Below are 24,150 nucleotides of genomic sequence, written 5' to 3'. Positions count from 1 at the left end.
CGCTATTACGTCGCAGTTTCTCCCACCACTACCTCGGGTTTTTACAGCACGGTCATACTGTATATCGTTGGTTTTTAGCTGGTATAGGGTCATATTTTTGCCGGGCGTGCTAATGTCCTTTTTCGCGTGAAGCCAAGTCATTTGCCAGCCGGCGATCGCAGGAAACACAAGTAGAGGATGTGGCACGAGGCGAGAAAGCAGGAGCGCAAGATCCGTGGCCTGATCGTCGATTACCGCAAGAGGGCGGAGCGGCGGCAGTACTTCTACGACAAAATCCAGGCGGATCCCACCCAGTTCCTGCAGCTGCATGGCCGGCGTAGCAAGATCTACTTGGATCCCGCGGTGGCCGCCGCCGGCGATGGAGCCGCAATCATGCAAGTGATATTCATTTGGAGCTTAAAACCCTCTACTTTCTCGCTGCGTGGCGACGTTTTTTTTTGCTAAATGGTTGGTACTTTTTGCAGTGTGCCTTGGCAGGGTCAGCAGGACAACCTCATCGATCGCTTCGATGTACGCGCCCATTTGGATCACATCCCTACCGTGAATAAGTCCAACGCCGAAGGAGCGGATGGTGACTCCGACCTGACCATCGAGGAGCGCCAGCTAAACTACGAACGCTATCGCATCCTGGCGCAAAATGACTTTCTCAACGTCAGCGAGGATAAGTTCCTGCACCAACTCTACCTGGAGGAGCAGTTTGGGGCCAATGCCCAACTGGAGGCGGAACGAAATCTAGCCAAGAAGAAGCAGAAGACGGGTGGCGCAACAATTGGCTACTCCTACGACGATACCGGCGATGCAGCGACTATTGGACCTCAGCCCTTTGGAGCTGCCAGTTCGGTTGCCACTGGTGGAGCGGCAGCTGGTGCGAAGGGCGACAAGGGGGAAGGCAGTGATGAATCCGATTCTGACATCGACATGGATGTGTCAATAGACATCGGCAAGCTGGACACCTCGCAAGCACACGAGCTTAACGCCTGCGGGCGCAACTATGGCATGAAAAGCAACGACTTCTTCTCACACCTCACTAAGGATGCTGACGAGGCAGATGCCCTGCGCATTGCGCGCGAGGAGGAGCAGGAGAAGATGCTGCTGAGCGGGCGCAAGTCAAGACGCGAGCGTCGGGCCCAGAAGGAGAGGAGGATCGCCAATAGACCATTCAGTCCGCCAAGCTATGCAGCCAAGGAGGACAAGGACAAAAAAGGCGGTGGTAAGGGAGGCGACAAGGAAAAGGAGGAGGACAGTGAATCGCGTTCGCCTTCGCCCGCGGAAGCTGGTCCCGAGAAGATAACCTACATTACCTCGTTTGGCGGCGAAGACGAAATGCAGCCCCACTCCAAGATCACCATCAGCCTGACGAAGCCAGGTCTGACTTTAGGTGAATCGTGCATCAATGCCAGCAGCGGAGCGGCAATTGCCGCCGCCGCAGCCTCTTCGGTTTCCTATGCTCAAAAGGTGAAAGATAATCTGGACAAGTTAAAAGTGATGAATGAGTCGTCCAAGCGGAACAGACGCCGCTCCCGCTCCCACTCCCGCTCTCGTTCTAGGAGTGCCACACCCTCAAGGAGTCGGAGTGGCAGTCGACGGAGAAGTCGCCGCAGTAGAAGTTATCACAGGAGGAGCAGGACGCGTTCTCGTCGCCGACGAAGGTACTACTCCAGATCAAGATCCAGGTCGAGATCTAGATCCCGCTCTATGTCAAGATCAAGATCCAGGTCTCGCAGCCGATCGCGCTCCGGTTCCTGGAAACGCTACAAGGCGCGCAGTCCAAGCTACAAGCGCTCTAGGAAGCGCTACTCCTATTCTTCTCGTAGCTCCAGTGGCAGCTCATACAGGCGAAGAAGTCGCTCCCGATCCCACTCCAGCCGAAGGAGTCGCGTCAAGAAGAAGACCACTCCTCCGCCAGTGGCGGCCGTGGGTGGTTATTGCCTGAACACCACCACGACTACAACAACATCCACTGTAACGGCGGTAAAGATGTTTCAGCAGCAACATCAGCAGCCGCAGGCCAAGGGAACGCCACCCATGATCAGCTATCCCATACCTGCGCGAGTGCTCAATCTAAACCAAGCCGTCACAGCTACCGCTCCTGCGGCTGTGCAACCGCAAGTGGTAGAGCCACCACCACCACCACTGAAACGCTACTATGGCAGAAAAAGAGCTAACGACACCTCGTCCTCATCGTCGTCTGGAGCGGAAAACAGCGAAGGCAGCGACAACGAGGAGCCGCAACAGCCACAGTTGGGAAAGCGAGCTGAGGACTCCGATGATATGGAAGTGGACACTGCGTAAGTTTGTGTGCTGCAGACAGTGGTAAAGTAGAACAGCCAAGGACTAGGGCCTGTATCCTTGTAATTGTAACCCTTATCTAATTATGGTTATCTCTCTTTCAGGTCGGAGCGTTCCCACGCCCCACAGCCGACCATGTCGTCATCGAGCAGCACGGGTAATCAAACAGGCAAATATAGTTCTGCTACCGAAACCAAAGTCAGTAAGCAAAGCCAAGCGTGTCATGCCCCACCCAACTGGAGTACACCACAAAATTCACGTCTCAGCCTCCCGCTATCCGACATCCAATCCAATGAGCAACATTCGGACCCAAGCAGGCAGCACCATGTTCTCGTTCCAAACCTGACTAGCGACCATCCCTGCATGTCCATTTGTTGATACATTGTTTTGTGTCCCCCTCTTAATGCCACTGCAGCAACTCTGTTGCATTGAAATGCAATGTTGATTGCGATGCAATCAAGGATGCATTCACCACCCCATTGTATTTATAAAACCAGCGCAATTCCTGTCCGGTTTGTCTGCTTTTTCTTCAATTTGTTGCTATGCAATGGAGTTCCGTGATTCGTTCCCATGGGTTGTCTTCAACGAAATTTCAATTCTTACCAAAGCAAAATGGCACGGATGGTATCCTAGCATTTTCAGCTTAAAGATACATATTCTAAGTTTTAATATACAGCTAGATTCTATTCCTGTTTTAAATACTTTTTAGCCTGGAAGCATTATGCAAATGATAAGTCTGCACACGTATTTTTAAGCTTCGGTTTTCGAAGCTAGCTTTTACCTATTGTTAGTGAGTAGAAGTCCTAAACTGACAGCCCATCATGGACGCACTGACCAACTCCCACTGCCTACCACACTTTCGACGGCCACCCACTGCTCCCTTAAAACCACGAAAAAATCCTGAGTCTTGCTAAATAAGTGTGTGCTTTTACAGGGCTCTGGACATCCGAGTTCTGGTGGCGGCGGACGGCCGAATCTGCGCGAGCGGCTTAAGAGAAAGATGCAGAACCTTTTGAACCGGCAATGTAAGCCAACTGGAGTGTAGTGTGATGTTCACCAAGCGCCTTTCTAAATCCCTTGAAGTAGTTAACTAAGACTGCATTATCTTGCAGATAAAGCCGATAAGCGTGCGGAAATTGAAAAGACCGAGCGGGAACGACTGCAACAGCAGGAGCGCGAGGACGAGATGCGTGAACTGGCTCTGAAGCTACGGCGAAGGTGGGTATCTGGATGTGGTTGGCTCTGGCGGTCCTCTCACATTTACATATTCACAGGCGTCGTGAGCTGCGTCACAAATATGGAACGCCCTCGAGTGGAAAGCTCTCGGGCAGCGAGGCGGAATCTGTGGGATCGGAAAGCCAGCTGGCAAAGTCCACGTCGCGTCGCAGTCGCAGCAGATCGCACAGTCGTAGGCGGTCGCCACCGCCGGACACACAGCACAGCAGACGGAGCAACAGCCGAACGGAAAGAAGGAGACGCACAAGGACACCCAGTCCAAAGTACAATCGGAGGCAGCGTTCGCGTTCCCGAAGCGGAAGTCGCGTAGAGAGGAAGCGGCGTTCGCACAGTCGACGACGCAGTGGCAGTCGGGATCGGCGCCGTTCCCGCAGTCGGAGGAGTCAGTCCAGGCGGCGTAGGCAGCGGGATCGCAGCATTGAGCGGAATCGCGAGCGGGAACGGTACAGGCAACAGCATCATCATCAGCAGCAGCAGCAACAACAGCAGCAGCAGCAGAACGAAAGGATGCGTGGACGTGACCGCGATCGGGAGGCGGATTACGGTCACGGTGGCAGTGGATCTTCGAATCGAGGACGCGTCGTCATCTCCGCCCCGCCAAAGCTCAAGAAACTGGTTGACTATTGATCCCAAAATCGCTGTGAAAGGAGACGTTTTTCTATTCACTAGATTACACATTTGATATTCGCTCGATTGTTTATACATAGGTGTATGATTTATTTCTGGAGCGTGTTTTGCGTTCACTGTTGATTCTGGCCCCAATAAAATATTTTTAGCGCATAGTATTAAAGTTAAAACTTTCAAGGGAGGTCGCAACATTTTTGTACATTTTATTTAATATTCTTAATCTTTTTTTTATTTCATACTTGATAAGTTTTTTAAAAGATATATTTTGATTTTTTTGTGCTTAAATGCAGTGCTGTATACGAAAGTAAACTAATGTAAGTTTTATATTTTTATTAAATTTCGTATTAACCGTTAAAAACAATCTTTTAAAATGTTGTTTAAATGTTGTTCTTTTAAATAGTTGTCGTTATCGATTGGTCGATTTTCCTGCCGCACTTGGCAACCCTGTCTGCCAGTTGTTTATGTAATTGTAAACAGCTGTGCGAGAAGCATACTGGAATCATGTTAAATTTCACTCTTCGCCGACTCACTGGAGTTTCCTTGCGAAACCTGAATCAACTGACACCCACAATCAGCAGCTTAGGACAGATCCTACCCAGAGCCACTATGTCGCAGGAGGCGGGACAGTATCCGCCCATCGAGTCTGCCATGCGAAAGGCACTTAATACGGAGCTGAAGCCGGTGTTCCTGGAGGTCATTAACGAATCGCCCCAGCACAATGTCCCCAAGCGGTCAGAGTCCCACTTCCGTGTGTTCGTCGTCTCGGAGAAGTTCAACGATCTCACCCTCATCAAGGTATGCTTAATCCCTTGATACCCCGTCGTAATTATTAAGAGGTTTACTTTTTCTTAGCGTCATCGATTGGTCAATGATACGGTAAAGAACGCCCTGAAGGCAGCCGGTTTCGAGTTTATGCACGCCCTGTCCATTGAGGCCAAAACGCCCAAGCAGTGGGAACCAGAGCAGGAGCCGGAGAAGAGTCCGCCGTGCCTGGGAGGCCACGGCAAGTAAGCCCAGAAGGAACAAAACTGATATTCTATGTACAAAGGACCTACTTTACTATTCACAAAACCAGCTTACGCAAATACAACAGAATCACCAATGGAAGAGGGTGTGCTAGAAGGGAATGGTTGTTTTAGGACAGGGGTATGGCCTCCACCTGTCGCCGGGCGGACAGGATGACATCGTTGATGCCCACACCATCGTAGGCAGCTCCACAGACAGACAGTGGCAGTTTGTAAGTCTTGATGTAGTTCCGGATGGCCTCAACGCGCCGCTTGTGGCCCACAGTGTACTGTGGGATGCACTTGTGCAGCGTGTGCACTCGACTGAATTTGGGTTCCTCGCGGATCTGCAGCATTTTCTGCACATGGCTGGTGGCCAAGTCAAGGATCTGTTTGGGGCTGGGACGATCGCCGAACCACTGGTCGAACCAATGTCCACCCATCATCACGGTAAGTACAGTGTTCTCGCCCATGTCGAAGCAGCAGCTGTCGAAGATAACGCCCAGTAGAGGCAACTTCTCCACTGGCGGCACTAGCAATCCAAATCCGTCCTGCTTGAGTAGCTTGCCCGGGAACTGCATGTTCACTACCAGCACATCCACGTACGGAATGCTCAAAAGCTGGGCGCTCAGCGAGGGATGCTGCTGCTTCACCAGAGGCGCCAGTTTGTAGGCAGGAAGGGAGCTGACCACATGTTCCACCGGCACTTCGGCATCCTTGATGTTCATTCGAACTCCAGTGCTGCTGAAGGTCAGATTCCGGCACTCGTTGCTTAGCTGCACGTTGACATCCCGCTCGCCCAGATACTTTCGCATAGCTTTGGGCAGGTTCTCCAGTCCGCCTTGCAGCCCGTACATGGCCCACTTCTCCTTCAGCGCCTGCGCATACAGCTTGGGCTGTCCCTCGGCAAATAGTCCATCCTTGGTGTCCTTGGTCTTGTTCTTTTCAAAGCGGGAAATGAGTGCGCCCTTAAGCACTCCTCCATACTTCTGCTCCTTTTCAAAGAGTCCCTCCATCAGAAAGCGCACGCTTATTTCACGCGCATTTCCGGCGCAGATACCGCAGATCATGGGACTGATGGCATAGTCGGCTATCTCCTTGCCAAACCTGCGCTCTGCGAAGCTATAGATGCTCTCATCCTCCAGCTTGGCCTTCTTGCTTGCTGTGACCAGATCCCGGAGCACCGCTTTGTACAGCGGCTTCGTGAAGGGAGGCAGGACACCGAAGAGACCCTTAGGACTGTTGGGCAGCATGCACAGCTGCCCCTTGGCATACAGCATTCGGTTGCGCGCTGCCACATGACTGCGACGAATGGGCGTCACCTCCAGGTTCAGCTCCTCCACCAGTTCCAGCGTATTGGCGCCTGGCAGGCCAACGGGGCGTATAGTACGCGGCCCGCTCTCGAAGATGAAGTTGCGATCCTTGCGATTCTCCGACCGCACCCATCCGCCCACACGGGGCGAGGCCTCGTAGATGGTCAGCGGCTTCCCAAATCGCCTCAACAGGTAGTATCCGGCGGACAGTCCACTCAATCCGCCTCCCAGCACGGCCGTCGTCATGGTCCTTCTGCTGCTTCTGGTATCTCCCGAATCCCTCAGAGGATTCAGACAAGTTTTGGTGGTTTTTAGATGGACAAAGCTATGCCGGCTTCGATCGTTCAGACCAAAATAAACCCAGGTGACATAGTTATCGGTGCCAGACGAAGCTATCGATACGCTTTCATCCAAAATCGCTGAACTTGCAATCGATGTTATTGGCGCGGGACAAGATTTGAATTTCATGATGATTCTGCAGAAACTAAAATGTAAGATAAGAGGAAAATATAAAAAAAATATATATTACATTTATTGCCGTAACTATAACTTAAAGAATATTTATAATTCAAAACAATGTTTAGAGTATATTTATGTAAGCAGACATTTTGTTGATTTTTTTAAAGTTAAATGTAAATATTAAATATTTTAATAGATATAACGTTTATGTATTGGTAAAAATTTATGTTTTGGTATCAGTTCTTCTTGCCACAATTTCATCTCATTTGACATGCAAATGTGCAGCTGTCCCAAAAGTATGCAATGAATTTGTTCCGACATTCCTCATACGCCACGTGTGCATCGCAGGAAAGTTCACTTGCACCTGCAGTGTCACCATCACCATTGCCATCATCATCACCATCACCGCGGCACTGGGTCATTCATAGTGAATGTGTTTTGGCGCCAGTTTTGATGAATCGAACGAAGCGTCCAGCCCGCACCAACCGCAGGACTCCGAAAAGCTCTCAAAGACGAGCTTGGGCCGTGCGGAAGCACATTGGGCCACCGATTTCCATGTCGTCGGAGTCGACATCGCGCAGAATTGTATACGCTGCTGACGAGAAAGGTTGGTCCTCGCGTTGGAGCGCGTCGCGTCTGGTTTTCTGGGTGTGTGAGTGAGTGGACTGTGTGGAAAAGTGCCTATCGCATATATGTATATATTCACGGAGACCCATACACACACAGCCACACCACTTGGAAATGTGAAAAATTTTCAAACTGCGTTTGCCAATTACGGGGAAAATTGAGCAAAAAACGGCTCAAAATCCGGGCAATTATCTTGGCCATTTGCGGAACGGCAATTGTGCAAAATTCGGTATCCGTTGAAAACGGGCTCAGTGAACGTGAAAATGTGCGACACACACACTTACAACGCAGGAAATTCAATTAATTAGTGACCGAGTGTGTGTGTGTGTGTGTGCGCCCCTAAAACAGCAATTGTGATTGCGAAAAAAGTGTTGTATGCAATAAAGAAGCTGGAAAGTGGACCATCGCAAAGCTAAAGGAAAACTCTTTTGAACTATGATTTTTTGCTTTTCTTTTTTTTTTTTTGGTACTGCTTCAGGTTTTCATTTAAAAGATACATTTGTTGAAGTCAACACACACAGACACACACACATGCGCATACGGCACAGTTTTTCGTTCGTTTTTAAAACGAGCACACCACAAGTTCCCCAAAACGAAAGGACGAAGGGACCCGAACCGATGATAAAGTCGATGTTCCAGGCCGGAGATACACTTGTATCGTTCGCCTGCCTTTGCCGCTGTTGGTGTTGTCGTTGCTGCTGTTGTTGTTGTTGCTGCTGCTGCTGTCATCGTCAATGTTATTTTTGTTGCTTCCTACTCGTCGTCCTTCGTGTGTCGCAGGATACCTTGGTATATGTGTGTCAGTCAGTCACTGGCCGAGCGTGTGCGAGTGTATGCGTGCGTGAGCGTGTGTGTGTGTGCGTGCGCCAGGATACGCAGATACCCAGATACCTACAAATGAAGCCACCAAATCCAGGCGAGTTCAATGCGCGGCCAGGACGAAGGACTAAGCTCTGTTTACATTGGCCCACGAATGCCCACTTCCAAGCCCCCCCATATTCCTAACGTTGGCGTGCGGTGGGAAATTGTGTCGCCTGCTTATTTATTATGAAAATGCAACTTTCATTTGACTCGGCATTTGTCCTGTTTCCATTGTTTGCAGGCACATTAGGCAGCTTGTTAAGCGCATGAAAGTGTGCGTCCTGCGGCGATGCGATGTGTGTGTGTGTGTGTGACACGAAGGGGAACTAAAAACTAGGGCAGTGTGTTTCCGTTTCAACGACATGCCGCAGGCGAAGGAACGAGTCCGCAGGACAGCAAAACCTCGCTAATCCGGCAGGAAATGAATAACTTAACAAGTTGTCATTTCAATGTTTGTCATTAAATGTAACATATTAAAAGAACATGCAAACGAAAGTCATAAATAAATAGCATAGTTGTATGTTTCAAGAAATCCTAGTTTTTGGTACCACATTGCGTATGCTTAACCAAAATGTGCGACTTTCGCAGGCAAGGAAAAAGCTTTCAGCCTGGCAATTTTCGGATTCCCGGCACCGCGCAGCCGCCAATACGCCATCAGCAAAAGTGAGAAATTGAGAGAAATTGAGGAAATTCTCAGAGAATTCCCAGAGAACTGAGAATTAAAAAACAGCGAGAGTGCCGCTGATTTTGCTTTCAAGTCTGCTTCGCATCTTTATTTATTTATTTACTTGACACGCTTGCTTTTCCGGCTACGAAATTTGGTAGTACAATGTCTAAAACAATATGAATTTAATAGAATGCTCAGCAGCCAAATAAAACTAAAAGAACTCGTTTAAAATACAAATATATACGTAATGTATTTCACAAATGTCTGCGCTCGTAAAATAATTAAAAACGCAAATAACTCTGACAGCTTAACTAAAAAATGTAATTAATTACCGCGTTCGTCGCGCTGCCTTGGCAAATTAAATAGTATTTAAATTATCGCTCAACTCCATAAATCTCTTGCAGCTTAACACACAAGGAAAATTATCGTGGGCAAACAAAGCTAAATAAGTTGTGAAAGGAAACATGAGCAGTGTGACTAAGCGCAGTTTCTAATTTAACTAAATTCCAATTCAAATTCACAATACAAACTATCGATCAAAGCGGCAAAGAAACAAGCAAACAAACCAAACGCACAATGAAACTGATAAGTTGAATGCAGCTGATAACACAATGAAACTCATCCACGTATCCCAAATGCAATTATGAAATAATCAGCCAAAAACACAAGCAAGCGCCATCAGCAAGTGAGGAAAATCCAGCCAGCCCAATTAATTCCACGTGCAACATTGGCAAGCTGCAGCGACCACAAATCGTCTACACATTGATGTGCGATTTGAGCGTGTGAATGTTGGCAGCCCTGGAGCCCTGCCTCGGTGGTTTAGCCAGTACTAGGTGAGTAGTGCTCCCCAGTTCTTCACCCATTCGCCCAACACTGTTCCGATTCCCAATTCGATTGCACCACTACCAACACCACCACCACCACCACCAACACCTCAACATCCACACACAAAGAAACCCGAATATGAGAAGGGATAGCGTGGGGAAAGCCATCGCAGCAGCAAGATCCACATCGAAATCCAGAAAGACCATCAACACCACATCAGCGAGCGGTCCGCCCGGAACGATCCATCATCAAAAATGGCCAGCTGGTGCCCAAATTGCCACGAACTGCCACCGTTCTATCCGCCCATCACGCCAAAGGTAAAGCCCTTGATGTCGTACGTGATAAATCCACAGATAAATATTCGTACGCCACGCTTGTGAAAGACCATCTCAAATTGTAGAAGTCACAATGATCTGTATGCGGCGTACTGGGGCTACCTTGTCTGCAGCTCGTCAATCAATCAATCAATCAATCATATTGCCATCGATAGTTTGCAGTGCTATACGGTGCTATTCCTATCACATTGTGCTCTACTTCGAACATACATACTCGTATATGGCGGTGATCTTTAATCCCATCGCTTATCACTTTGTTTTGCATTTAAAAGAGCGAGTTCATTTATATTTACTCATTGATATGTTAGGTTTTTTCTCTTGTAAACTTAAAAAATTATCTGTAAATTAAATAAATGTTGTAAAACGATACTTGTACAAGCCATTGTAAATTATTGTATATAATCTTATCAGTGCTTAAAAGTTTATAATGTTTAGTTTATCTACTAGTTGCAAATGCTTTTCCCATTTCGTGTACAAAAATATATAGTTTAGTTTTATTTAAGAAACCCAATAGCGTATTTCTTGCGCTGTTGTAATCTAATCTTAATTATGCGATCCTGTATTTCGCTTCTTACTTCGAATTCGTTTCGTTTCGCTTCATTTAATAAATGGGATTTCCATCACTTTGGCCAACCATTCGCAGTGGGTCGCGTGACCTTTGGGAATGTGGCACACACACAGAGCACCAAGCACTGGACATCAAACAGAGAACCCAGAACACACACCCACACACACACTTCGAGCAAGTGCAGCCTAAGCCCTTTGGCCTTGGCCAATGTCCAATGTTCGATGGGTAAGAGAAATAGAGGAGGGAGAGGGTGGCCAGTGGCCAGTGGCCGGCAATCAACGGACCCAATCAGCGGGCCAAGTGCTGGCCATAAATTGCTCAGAAAGTCGAAGGGTATTTGTCAGCTTCGTCAGTTGTCGCCGTCTTTGTGCCTTTCGAGCGTTTCGCTTTGACGGACATGCGTCAAGATATATAGAGCTGGTCAGGGGCTGGGCCCACGCCCACGCCCACGCCCCTTTCAAAATCGATAGTTCGCAATGTAAATTATTATCTAGCCACCGGCTGCCGTGTGACTTCATCCGTTTCTGGTCACAGAATGACAGGGAAATCGGCCTGGTGGCATAATTTATATCTTTCACTATCTTTTCCACCTGCATTCATAAGGCGCCACCAATTCCATCGACTTTTACCATCGCAGTATCTTTGAGCCAGTTAAGGCGATTCGACCGAAAAAAGCATTCTCCATTTGGGCCAAAAAAATAGAGCTTGTTATAAATAATTAATTCAACGCCGGCCACTGCATTTTCGCTTGAATCGATGAAAGTGCTGGGAAATTAATCCAAATACGAGGAAAAGGCAAGCAACTGACATGTACGACACGTTTGAATGTGCTTATTCAAAGGAAACTTGATACCACCTCTAAATGCAATCCAACTTTGTGAGTTTGTTTACTTTTCCAAACGCAAATAAACTTTCAGTTGTGTGAATTTAATTGAGTTAAAAAGAATAATATTTATAAATGCCTCAAGTTTCGCAAAAAGGTCAAAGTCTACACTTTTAGTATAGCATTATTATTAAGAACTTATAATAAACTTTATAACAACAACGTTGCAATTTAAAAACCTTTCAAAACGTTGTATCCTTAGCTCATGTTTTAAATTTTATAAATATTACGTATACGCAATGACACAGCTTAAATTCAAGGTGAATGGTGCTTAAAAATAGTCATCAAAAATTTAATTGAATTACAATTTTGCTCTTCTTCGCTATTTATAATTGCGTAAATGCAATGAAGCGAAGAACCTAACCGCCCAAGCATCGCAAAATAAAAAAATAGAGAGCAGAGAAAATAAAGAAAAAACGATACTGAAATAAAAACTATAAATAAAATGCACGCCACTGGCTTATGATGAGCATGATGATGATGATGGGCTAGGATAGCAGTGCAGGGATGCGAGGGCTTAGGGATGATGAGCAATTATAGCCAGTGGGACAGCAGTGGGGCAGCAGTGGAAAGTAGTGGCAGTGGCATGTGCAAACAAACTGGGCCAACTTGTTACCACGGCTGCCCCCGCAGGAAATAGCAAACAAAGCGCGTAAATTATGAAACGACAGCTAACTGGCGGCATGGCGTGACTCGCCCGAGTTAACTGAGGCAATGGCAGTAACGTTAACGTTCACGTTAACCTGCCGCCCCCTCAACCACCCACCTAGCCACCCACCCAACCACCCACTGTATGCCACCCACTTTTTGGGGACGAGTGCTGCCTGGGAGCCATGGGGTCACCGAAGAAGGAATGCAAAAAGTGTGTGTATAGAAAACAAGGGACAACAGCAAAATACAAAAGCGAATAGAAGCGAACTCATAATTTATTTATTTATATTCGGCCTGCCGTTGTCTCTTCTTCTTGTAACAATAATTCATTGTAGCCAACACACACGCATAAGTCGGCTGCCCTTGCCAAGGGTTCCACCAAAATTTGCATCAATCTAACTTTTTAATATAAACATTCTAGCATAAGACCGTAGAAAACTTGGTATTAATATCGGTAGATCATAAAAAAAAACTGGAAATATTTGTAGTGCTTGATAGAACAATTTCCTAGACATATTTCTGATTAAAAGTCGACCAAACAATTGTAAATATATATGTGTAAAAAATGTAAAATATATATGTAAAAAACATTAATTTAGCATAACAAAAATTTCACAGTCTCTTTCCCAGAATATATTTATTTATCAATCATAATACTTGAAATCAGCTTGAATTGAATTCTTGAATCCTGTCAGGATGAGATCAAATCCCTTCAGCCATATTCATAAAGGTCCTTAGAATTCATGGTAACCCCGACAGTAAGGGTATATCCTCTTTATTCCAATACCCAATTGAATTCGCCTTGTCTTGGCGCTGCCTTTTAATTAAATTCAAGTTTGTCGCCCGTCCTGACACTTTTCGCGGTCAGCCATATAGCCGTATAGCCATACAGCCGTATAGTCCGCCGGAGAGCGAGAGAGATGGCCGGAGAGTGGGTGAGCCAGAAAGAGAGAGGGATGGAGAGCGGAGGCCCCCAAAGGGGATATAGATAGATAGGAGCGGGCTCTTCGTAATCGTTGGAACCGTCCCGATGCCACTGGGGCAATTGGAAAACGGCTCGTTCAGTTGGTGGACGCCAGTTGTGCGGTTCGCTCGGTGCCTCCTTCTAATTCAGCTCGATTCTGGAGCTAGTCTACAATCTAGAATCGCGTGCGTGCCGCGTCGTGTCTGTGACATCCCCCACATATATATATATATATACATATATAATAATACATACGCCTTTCGCATATATATCTGTGGCACCCCCAAAAAATCCGTACAAATTGCAAATTCGCATGCGTATGTGCAGTGATTCACCGATTGAGTGCGTTGGCCTCTGGGCCGAGAGCTGTGAATACGCAGTGAATGGCCAGTGAATGCAGGCTATAGCCACAACTGTAACCAGATTGCATATAACTAGATTGTATATATGTAGTTATGGTATTTGGCTCTATGGATCGTAAGATCGGTGCTGTGTAGTCGGCCGAGTTTTGCCCAGTGTTATGAGCACTTTTGTCGCCGTGCGTGTGTCGGAGGAAAAGATCACTTTAAAAATAACAGATTTGTTTGATGCTATTTATAATAGACGGGCCAAGTTTTCGTTCCGTTTCGCATTGTGTGGCTGAGGCCTTTTGGTGTTCAGAGATCTCGGTGGTTCATTCGTATCTTTCGGATTTCCCAGCGTCTTTTATTCTCTGGCACTGGCACTCTAGTACTTTGGCACTCGCCTGCACTTGAACGCCATTCGAAATATCGCGGCATTATTAATTTGACAGCGTTTGTGTGCCAGTGTCGCAATGTAAACGGCCAAAATGGCAAGCGGTTTGATCGACACCAACTTCAGCAGCACATTGACAAATGTAAGGATTGCACAAAGCATACACTATATACCCAATGCACTGAGAGAACTTTCTTATTAGAATTCGATAGAAAACTGTGTAAAACAAGATATAAGTGTTATAAACAAAAAGTTATCAAAGCAAACTAATATAATGTGGTAGTGCTTAGACATATAGTTTTCGCACTTTATTTATTTTAAGCAACACTTTAAATTTAAGTAATATACAAACCAATCATTTCATGTGACATAAGTTAGATTTGTAAAATAAGTAACGCCCTGGAACTGCATATTTCATTACCCAATAATGTAAAATGTCATTATTTCTGGTGTGTGCACAAATGAATACAGTTTTCGGCTAAACAAACTAGAGACATTTATTCATGAACTCATTTCATTTTTGCGCACCCTTGGCCAGGCGCAAATTTTGTTTACATTCGCCAGCGTCGCCAAGTTGAGAAGAGTATATACTCATATAGTGAATATAGTGTTAGTGAATATATATGTACGATTGGATTGCGACCGAGTGGCTTGATGCGAGTATAGAAGGCATTTCGCCGATTCCAAATGTCAAGTGTATGACGTAAACAATGTTTCCGCCAGTTATCGTATTGATTTATGCTAATTATAGTTATAGCTAATTGCCAGCACATTGCAACCGAACTAATTGCTACCGTCTTTCGATTATACGTATTGTGATTGCAGGGGATGTCGGGGTGTGATCAAAGCACTGTCGAATCATTGGCCGACGATCCAACAGATTCACCATTCGACGCCGATGATTGTCTCAAGGTGCGCAAGTACTGGTGCTTTCTGCTCTCCAGCATCTTTACATTCCTTGCTGGCCTGCTCGTGGTGCTGCTATGGCGAGCCTTCGCCTTCGTCTGCTGCCGCAAGGAGCCGGACCTGGGGCCCAACGATCCCAAGCAGAAGGAGCAGAAGGCCTCCCGCAACAAACAGGAGTTCGAGGGCACCTTTATGACAGAAGCGAAAGACTGGGCTGGAGAGCTTATCTCGGGTCAAACAACAACTGGTCGAATTTTGGTGAGTGCCCGCCCTCCCTTTGGACATGGTCCATTTATCATTTATGAGTTGCCTTCTTTGTTCCCTTTTGGTTCGGAAATTTGCCCCAGCATATGGTCACATTGCTGCACTGTGCGAAATAGTGGTCTAGTCTTGGAATGGAATTTAAGGAAAATAAAAAACCATATAAACTATTTGAGGGAATTGAAGTAATCTACAGTTGAAAACTTATAACCCAATGATGAATGCTCTTAAATTTTAATAACTTGTCTTTACTACTCTGTTACTACTTAAAATGTTTCTTAAAGAAGCCTTTTTATGGGAAGTCCTTATTGTACATATGGTTTCTGTCCATCAGAAGGAACTTCAGAATAAATCTAGGTTTAAAGTATTATTTAATGCTGTTTTGGTTAAGGTTATATGTGTGTACCTTAAGTAGAATCTTCAAGAAAGTATGTTTTTTTCTAAGCAATGCATTCCCAGCAGTTCAGTAAACAAAGTCAACTCGCATGCCATAAACAACTTGGTAATTTCTCCAAGTGCCATCCCTTTGAATGCCAAAACCAGCTGAATTATTCACAGATCGAGTGGGTAAATGGTTGCCCACAGCAAGGAATACATCGAGGTGTCCTTGTCCATCGTTGCAGCTGGCGAAAGTGCCATCGCCTTGCATTTGGAGCAGTTACCAGGCACATTCGCCTCTGTGCCTCCAATGGAGGCACTGCCACTTGCGTGTGTAATTTGTTTGCGATTGCTAAGCCTGCGAACTGCTGAATCGGTGGATTCGGGGCAACCATTTCATGTCAACAGCGGAAGCAGCCAAGTAAATGCGCCATTTCCATGTACAATAACTACATGAACACAAATTGAGCGAGAGGTGGGCGCAATTACCTGCTCATTTCTATTACACTTTGCCTGCGTACGAATTAACTTCGATGGTTTTGTGGTTCTTGCCCCACTTCCCTCACAACAGAGCGATTGTTTGTCCAAATATTACGCATACGTCATGGCGTACCGTCCCATCAATTAACTAGCCTTAGTTAATTACTCACACGGGCTCTGCGGCAATTTAGTGGGTCTTAATGGGCATTGTGGTTTAATGCGCTCGATAAGTATTTCCAGATTTGATGTTGCCGACACTTTGAGTGCGAGCTTATCAGCTGAATTTTTGCATTTGCCTGCGACATTTTAGGTGGGCGGAATATCGCTGTCATGTGTGTATGGAAAATCCTCTTGTGCCATATAAATATTCCCAATGATAAATATAAGCTTTTACATAGTTATGAATGACTTAGTATTATTTTACATAGATCTATCTTTCAATTCTGCTGAACATGTTATTCCGTGTACATGTAAAGTTTGACTGCCTGTTTGTAAGTCTTCGAGTGAACAAAATTCATTGCCCAAAGTGACAAGCTCTGTCCGATTGCAAGGGGTCAAGGGTGGGACATCCATAGCCTTGCACCACGCATCCTCCAATCCTCGCATTCCTCCACTCTCCCAATCCTCGCCAGGCAGTTCAGCGCTGTCTCCTTGTCAACTGGCGCACAATGGCGCAGCGGTGGGGCACGATCATTGGCATGTAGCATGTAGTGCTCACATGTGGCATCAAACGCACCCCCCGCTTTTCCGATTTTCCCATTTTCCGACCGCCCGCCGAGTGGTGCGTTGTGTCTGGCACATTTATCGATAGTTTCGCCCTCGTCCTGCGGGCTCTGAGTTTGTTGGTTATTTCACTTTATATTTAAATATTATTTTTAAGTTTTTTTTTAGTTTGATTTAGCTTTTCTATAAATAAAAATGCCCCTTTCAGCCAATTGGAACTTTGGGCTAATAGCGAAAAACGGGCTGCGAGGCAATGATGTATGCATATGCTTTTGGGTGGGATTCAGTGGGGGAGTAGGTGGGGTTTTGGCCCAAGGAACCACAACAAATAACAGTAAATAATATGGCAAATGCCAGGATAGAAGCCGTTTGAAAGGGAAATGCTAACAGTAGGAAAATCGATGAAACAGCGCGCACATTTCCACTTTCACCCGCTTCGGAGTGGGGTTAAATGTGGGTGGAGAGTGGGTTGGAAGTGGGATGGAAGTGGGCTGGCAGTGGGCTGGAAGTAGGTTGGAAGTGGGATGGAAGTGGGATGGCAGATTGTGAATGTTTATTACCAGGCCTAGTCAGCATACGCTTGTAGTTGTGTGCCGGGCTTTGGCAGCCAATTGGCTTTGCTGTTTGGCAGACAGCGTCGAATTTCCTTTTCTTTCCATTCCATTCCCTATTGCTGCGATGTGTACTGCGGTGCAGCTGTTTTCGAAAAAGTCCTTTCGCCTTTCGCCCATTCGTGTGGCGCCCCTTTTTGTGTGTGTTGTTTATCCTTGTTGTTGGGCGTTGTTATTGTGGCTGGCAAAATGAATGGCTTGCCATTTGGATATTACACAATTCGTGCCTGCTTTTTCTCCTTCTTTTTTTCTCAATTTTTTTTTTTGGGCAGTTTTTCTCCACTTTCCCCAAATTGCTTTGGTTTATTTCAAGATAGCGAAAACCTGGCATTTGTTGTCCGATTTTATTGAACTATCCATGCAACTCTAAGCGGATTGAAGCCCTTCTGCAGGTGCTAATTGGCTTTGGTATGCGACTTCGATGCGGATGTCGCCTACAATAGCTTAAATCCCAGCACTTGCCACCCATCCGCACTCACAACCACATCATATTGCACTTGGTCACGCCACATATATGTGAGTGCTGGAAAAGCTAAAAAAAAATATCATAAACAGAGAACCCATAAGATTTTAAAGTGCTGCACGCAAGCGAAAATAGTGAAATTTATGTGAAGCAGATGTGCCACAGATATTCATTTCAATTTGAAGAGTACAAACGTAAAAAACGATTTGATATTGGTTTGATCGATTTAACCAACTATAAATTCTACCTACAAAGCTATGTGCTTTAATGACTTAATTAATGGAGTTTAGTACAGTTGGCCTTAACTGATTCAATTCGTTGGCTCTCAAAGAAATTGCTGTACTTGCGACCATAATGGCCAGGACAAATCGCATTCGAGCTTTTTGCAGAGGAGCCAGCAAATCGAATTGAAATTGTTATGAGTGGGACACGTGTTTTCTCGCCTCGTGACCCAGATACCCAGAATCGCGCTGATGCAATTTGATGGCAGCCAGGACTTAAGTGCTTTTCTCTCTGTGAACTCAGCTGCTCCGAGTGATTGACCCAGTTTTCATGCTTCCCAGCCATTGGGCATACCAAGTTGGGCGAAAGTGGGTGGGTGGTTGGGTTTTGGTTTTGGTTTAGGTGAAAGTGAAGACGTCAGAGAAGAAGTTGTCGCCATATTGAAACCTGCATTTATTATCTTCTATCCGTGACGTCAGATAGCCGTGTGTGGTGTGGTGTGGGGTTTTCATTAGGTTTCCGTTTCCGACATCTTGGGGATCAGGACGGTCGGCGGCTAATGAAAGTGTCAGTTGCCCGGCACCACATGACGTATACGCAATGTGTGTGGAAAACTCGTTGCAATTTACTTGAAAATGCTCGGTTGTCTACTGAGATTAGCAAAGTTTTTCGTGCTGGCAAAAACTTTATTGCGCAACTAACAAGTTTCTAAGGAGATTTTGTGTGTTTGTGTAATTTGCATGCCAAGAAAAGGCCGCAGAGCAAGAATAATGAGTAGTCCGACCGGGCCAAGACATTTCAATTTATGGCCCTAAGTAAATAGCTTGCGTGCCGGTTCTGTGCCAAATTTAGTTTTTTTCTTTCTCTTCTCTTCTCTTGGCGGCACTTCGCTTTCGATTATCCACGTAATTACGAAACGATAGTGCCGACAATTACAATTACATTGGCATTATGTACGGGAATATACCCTATACCATATATACTAAAAAACATTCGTCTAAGTAAAGTGCAGCCGGCTGAAGTTGAACTACCTCGTTTGGCCTCTACGAGAAAGTGTTGTTTTCAGTTGGCACACAGCCCTGACATTTAACTAGCCACCTCCACCAGATTTTCATCCTTCTCGGAAATTACCTTGTAAAACTTTCATGACTGCCGCAGATTTATCAACGGGTTGCTTCCGACTAATTGCCCCAGCAGCCGCGCATTTTCTGGCCGGACATCGTCCTTTCGTCCTTTGGTCCTTTGGTCCGTTCGCCATGAATCAAATGATCCGTAAGAACCGGAGTCCGTGGCCTGTGCCAAAGTGTGCAATTAAAAATGCACATTACTGCGGTTTTTTCCTCTCTCTCTTTTGCAGCCAACCCGAAGGAAGGGACCATTTCCGATTATCCATTTCCTTCACATAGCCCCTTTTTCATTCCTTGCCTTTTGCTTTTCCAATTTCCTTTTTTTGGGGGGGGAGGTGGGAGTGTGTGGGCTGCTGTTGAGTTCAATGAAGCGTTCGAATGCGGTTGTCATCTGACAAGGCCGTGATTTATGGCACAGAAATGTAGCAGCTGCTCATATTTGTACGGCAGTTGAGTGTGGGTTTATTTTGTAACAGCCAATGAATTTATGAGTTATTAAATGAGCTTGCTGCTCTCTTAAGCAGAATAACTCATGTCATGTGGGGTACTTTAATTTACAAAATCAAAAAGGGAGTCCGCTTGATGAAGAGCATATGTTTTATAGCTATTACTTATAAGCTGGTATTTTGATTCATTTTAATTTCTTTTCCACTTTCTCTTGCAGGTCGTACTCGTGTTTATACTCAGCATTGCATCCCTCATTATATACTTTGTTGATGCATCTAGCGAAGAAGTCGAAAGATGCCAAAAGTGGAGTAACAACATTACTCAACAGATCGATCTCGCATTCAATATATTTTTTATGGTTTACTTTTTTATACGAGTAAGTTGCCGACGGCCAATTAGACAGACAGACACACTAACACACTGACACACTGACCACACCAGCGCACACACTGAGTTGATTTACAAATTATTTGAATCAATTGGTCTGGAGCGATGATGATTTTGATATTTTTGATTTATGCGATAAATTCTTAAAAACTCTTTTGTTCTTTTTTTAATCTGACAATCTTCTTACAGTTCATAGCGGCGTCCGATAAGCTTTGGTTTATGTTAGAAATGTACAGTTTTGTAGATTATTTTACAATACCCCCGTCCTTCGTATCAATATATTTAGATCGTACATGGATCGGTAAGCGAAACAATCCCTCTTAAATTAACCTATCACAATGAAATTCCAAAAATGTTATATGCATACAAATCGGTGTTGCTCCATATTGGAAATCAATCAGATTCCCAAATATATATATACATATATCCTTTAACACACATACATAGTCACTATGAAACACAGTAACAGCCACACAAATGAAGACCCCCAAAAAAACAAAAGACAGTGTCCTGATCGATTTGTATGCATGCAATGTGCCTTACTCTACATGAAACATCCGCCTGAATGCAATTGTGTATATACCTTGTGTATTATCGTGAACAGGTCTTCGATTTCTTCGAGCGCTACGTCTCATGACTGTTCCAGATATTTTACAATATTTAAACGTACTAAAAACATCGAGCTCCATACGCTTGGCTCAACTAGTATCAATTTTTATATCCGTGTGGTTAACAGCAGCGGGCATTATACATCTGGTACGTAGAAACGCACAAATACACACACGCACACCTACCCATCTACACTCACACAAACACTCGACACACATACACTCACGCGCGATCGCTTGTGTCTGTGTGTGGGTGACTCTGTGGTCGGTTTGCAGTGCGTGCGAGGAGCCAGTCCCGAATATTACGCATACGCCGCGTTGCAGCCTGCTACAGAGCCCCGAAAACCAGGCACCTGCGATACGCCACAGTATTTACGATCGATACCAGTATATATGTTTCGATGTGTTTATGGAGTGTCCAATCGAAAAAGGACTTTGGATGACCTGATCCGCTGATGCGGCTGATAATTGCATTTGCATTTACTTAAAATTTAGCTGGAGAACTCTGGCGATCCGCTGGATTTTAATAATGCTCATCGTTTATCGTATTGGACCTGTGTCTATTTCCTAATTGTGACCATGTCAACGGTAGGATATGGTGACGTTTACTGTGAGACTGTCCTGGGAAGAACATTTCTCGTGTTCTTTCTGCTCGTCGGCTTGGTAAGTTCGCAACGCAAATCTACAAATACAAAATAAAAAAAAACAAAAAAACAAAATAGAGAAAAGTAAAACAAATACCCGTCTGAACACAAACAGCAGACATACCGATAAGTCTAAGCCTTCTTTTAGTTCTAACCGAGTACGTATATAATATATACCATATACATACATATATATTATCCAGATTTAGCCAGTGTTTCTCTCTACTATTTCTGTCCGCCTCGATGCCCATTGAGTTTAGGCCCGGCCGATGCGGGATTGGAAGTGCTGAAGTGCTGAAGTGTGTGAATGATTTAAGTTTTGGTTGCCGCCTAATCTACTACTTACCACTAGTACAGTTGTGCTCAGAAACCATAGTTGAGTAGCCAAAGCAAGAGCAGTATCAGTATCCATATCCGTATCAGTATCCGTATAAGTACCAGTACTAGCCAGAGTGTAGCACTCTTGATACTCTATACTCTATAGTGAATAATCGATACTGAGTTCGAACTCTTTTAGACGTAACCAACCATAGAGTAACCATGCGTTGACCCCGTTGCCCTTTGACCTCTCTCTCTCTCTTACTCTAACGTAACTTTAGACTTAATACTCAATACATTTGTTAATTGCATTTCTACTATGTACATGCCACGTTATGTAAATACATAGAACGACTTAATACCGCTGCACAAGTTATGAATTATGGAACTTTATTTGAGGCCCTTCGGCTGAGTTTCGTATTTGCGTTTATCCTACCAAAAGTTTCGTTAGCTTAACTCATCACCCAAGCTTAACGCGTTTTCTTTTTCCGAGCCCCAAACACAAAAAAAAAAACACACGCTCACACACGCCCGGATATATTTGCAATATATTTATATCCGTTCGATATCCACAAGATATAATATTTAAATACAGCTGGGGGCACTCGACTCATACGTTTTCACGCAGCCCCATTCAATACTTTCTCCCATAATCGAAATACTTATGCATGCAGTTACCTTATCACTTTTCATTTGAAACTTTCGATATGCTTTGGTTTTTGTAATGGAAGATTCGTAGACACCAAACACCAGAAATACCCAACACACACACAGCCAAGAGTGAGGACTTTGTTTCAGGGATCTGTCGGTTAGGATAGGAGCTTTCCAAATACATCAATATATTATCCAAAATTTAATGTTCTTGCATGCTTTAATGCTGGCTGCCGCATATTTGTGTAACCAATGGACCGAATGGACCAGAACGCTTCTAGGCATCCTTAGATATCCTTTGGGTGTGAATGTCCTGGCCTGACTTCGTACCCACCAGAAAACCGCCTTCTTTTTTTTTTTTTGGTCCTTAATGTCCAGTAATCGAAGTAATCGAAGCATAGTGATAACAACTAGACTAAGCCTAAGACACAATCACTATATTTAAATGCTAACCAGTACATATATTTTTGCTGAATTGAATTTTGTTAATTTCGTGTACGATGGAATATTTTAGGCAATGTTTGCCAGCAGTATACCGGAGATAATTGAACTCGTCGGTAGTGGCAATAAGTATGGCGGTGAACTGAAAAGAGAACACGGAAAGAGGTAGTCTATAAAAACTATAATTAAATCCAAAAAAAAAAAACATAATAATCGCAATCGATGTGAAAAACACAAAGCCACATTCTAAAAATAATCCACAAAAAGTTATAAACCGCAATAAACCTAAAAGTATAACATGAAAATATATAAACCTTACCAAGATAGCAATATGCTTTTAGTGAGGAACTACCATCGAAAGAGGTCTATTAACTTAAGATTTTCCAAACAAAATTCGAAGAGTTAGGATCGGTTGAAGTACAAAAGAAAACTTTTGTAAAAAACACACATTCTTAGTATTTTGAGCCCATCTAGGGTAAAGTAAAACTCGAATTAGATAAATCACTAAGTCTTAATATTGATCAAAGTCGATAAATTAAATAGTCTGTTACCCTTTCACTTTGTTTCCCTAATTTCATTGTATCTCTATGATCGCATATACAGTTGACTTACCCGCATCAAAAAAGTAGTTCAGCCGACTCTTAAGTCGTCCGTTTTAAACTATTTTGTTCCTTGATAAATATGTATTTCGAAAACCGAAACAGATATGACATTTGATAAATCATGAAACAAGTAATAAAAGTAAAGTACTATTGAATCATTCGATTTTTACTTTGATTCGTGTTTGTTTATTATAATTTTTAAACATCTTTCTTTGCCTCGCAGTCAGAGACATTTCAGCAGATTCGAAAACACATCGTTCTATTAAACGATGTACAAGCAATTAAACATTTTAATGTTCCATTTACTTAGGTTTGGGTTTTCCCATATTATTTGTTTATTTTCCTTGGTACTTGCGTTCCTCCTAATTTGTTTCGTTTCGTTAAACATTTTTATTGAACTCTTTTGGCAATGTCTATCATATAAATCACTTTGTAGGCAAGCGTGAGTTCATTTTGGCCATTTTACTTTGAATTTTGTCTGAAGTGTAAACATTTTTATTCAAGATATTATCGTTTGACACTTATACTTTGCCATGCTTTAAATGTTTCGTATTAACACCAGAGTTATGATACAAGATATGCGTTTATCAATTTGCAATAGTTCAAGGTTCATATATATTTATTTCGATAATCTTATGCATTTGTGCAATCTACTTAGGCGCATTGTTGTACCACATCCCACACAGATTTCTAGAGTCCCCACTTATAAACATCTAATCTACAACACCAGTCCCCATATGAAAAAAGCATCGGTCACGCATTGAATAAAGTAATTAAACTATCCAAAGTCATGACACGTAATTCAAATCGTATTTTCTTAAAAAGAGAGCAAACTCA

General features: G+C 44.3%; 4 protein-coding genes across 22 annotated transcripts in view; 3 read left to right on the top strand and 1 right to left on the bottom strand.

The window, feature by feature from the left end:
* The first annotated feature begins 37 nt into the window (after positions 1–37).
* Positions 38–4,334, top strand: LOC120452303 (CLK4-associating serine/arginine rich protein). 3 transcript variants are annotated; one of them, XM_039636443.2, is made up of 6 exons: positions 40–374; positions 465–2,288; positions 2,394–2,487; positions 3,224–3,314; positions 3,402–3,507; positions 3,564–4,334. In XM_039636443.2, exons 1-6 carry the CDS (start codon positions 178–180, stop codon positions 4,150–4,152), a joined length of 2,901 nt encoding a protein of 966 aa, XP_039492377.1. In that variant the 5' UTR covers positions 40–177; the 3' UTR covers positions 4,153–4,334. The 3 variants fall into 3 exon arrangements, with proteins under 3 accessions (XP_039492379.1, XP_039492378.1, XP_039492377.1); XM_039636445.2 differs by lacking the exon at positions 3,564–4,334 and having other exon boundaries at positions 38–374; positions 2,394–2,446; XM_039636444.2 differs by lacking the exon at positions 3,564–4,334 and having other exon boundaries at positions 39–374; positions 2,394–2,491.
* Positions 4,335–4,612: 278 nt separating this feature from the next.
* LOC120452899 (bolA-like protein DDB_G0274169) lies at positions 4,613–5,259 on the top strand. Its single transcript, XM_039637357.2, has 2 exons — positions 4,613–4,947; positions 5,005–5,259. The coding sequence occupies exons 1-2, from the start codon at positions 4,654–4,656 to the stop codon at positions 5,161–5,163; spliced, it is 453 nt and encodes a 150-aa protein (XP_039493291.1). The 5' UTR covers positions 4,613–4,653; the 3' UTR covers positions 5,164–5,259.
* On the bottom strand, positions 5,187–6,850 carry LOC120452898 (protoporphyrinogen oxidase). Its single transcript, XM_039637356.2, has one exon. It carries the CDS (start codon positions 6,713–6,715, stop codon positions 5,288–5,290), a length of 1,428 nt encoding a protein of 475 aa, XP_039493290.1. The 5' UTR covers positions 6,716–6,850; the 3' UTR covers positions 5,187–5,287.
* A 2,080-nt stretch (positions 6,851–8,930) lies between these two features.
* The window catches only part of LOC120452829 (calcium-activated potassium channel slowpoke), a 45,136-nt gene continuing 29,916 nt past the window's right edge, over positions 8,931–24,150 (top strand). For 11 of the 17 annotated variants that reach the window (XM_039637246.2, XM_039637236.2, XM_039637245.2 and 8 more), the window contains exons 1-7: positions 13,408–14,186; positions 14,870–15,208; positions 19,880–20,038; positions 20,239–20,350; positions 20,654–20,805; positions 21,153–21,320; positions 22,785–22,876. In XM_039637246.2, the coding sequence (XP_039493180.1) occupies positions 14,139–14,186; positions 14,870–15,208; positions 19,880–20,038; positions 20,239–20,350; positions 20,654–20,805; positions 21,153–21,320; positions 22,785–22,876 (1,070 nt within the window). In that variant the 5' untranslated portion in view covers positions 13,408–14,138. Of the gene's footprint in view, positions 9,080–9,487; positions 9,917–10,036; positions 10,226–11,671; positions 11,689–13,407; positions 14,187–14,869; positions 15,209–19,879; positions 20,039–20,238; positions 20,351–20,653; positions 20,806–21,152; positions 21,321–22,784; positions 22,877–24,150 lie in introns of those variants that run through there. The other 6 variants (XM_039637247.2, XM_039637237.2, XM_039637250.2 and 3 more) reach the window with 3 other exon arrangements.

Source organism: Drosophila santomea, chromosome 3R (assembly GCF_016746245.2).
Source record: "Drosophila santomea strain STO CAGO 1482 chromosome 3R, Prin_Dsan_1.1, whole genome shotgun sequence".
In the NCBI taxonomy this organism is placed as follows: Eukaryota; Metazoa; Arthropoda; class Insecta; order Diptera; family Drosophilidae; genus Drosophila; species Drosophila santomea.
The sequence above is the reverse complement of the archived record's forward strand: the minus strand, read 5'-3'. Positions and strand labels throughout refer to the sequence as shown.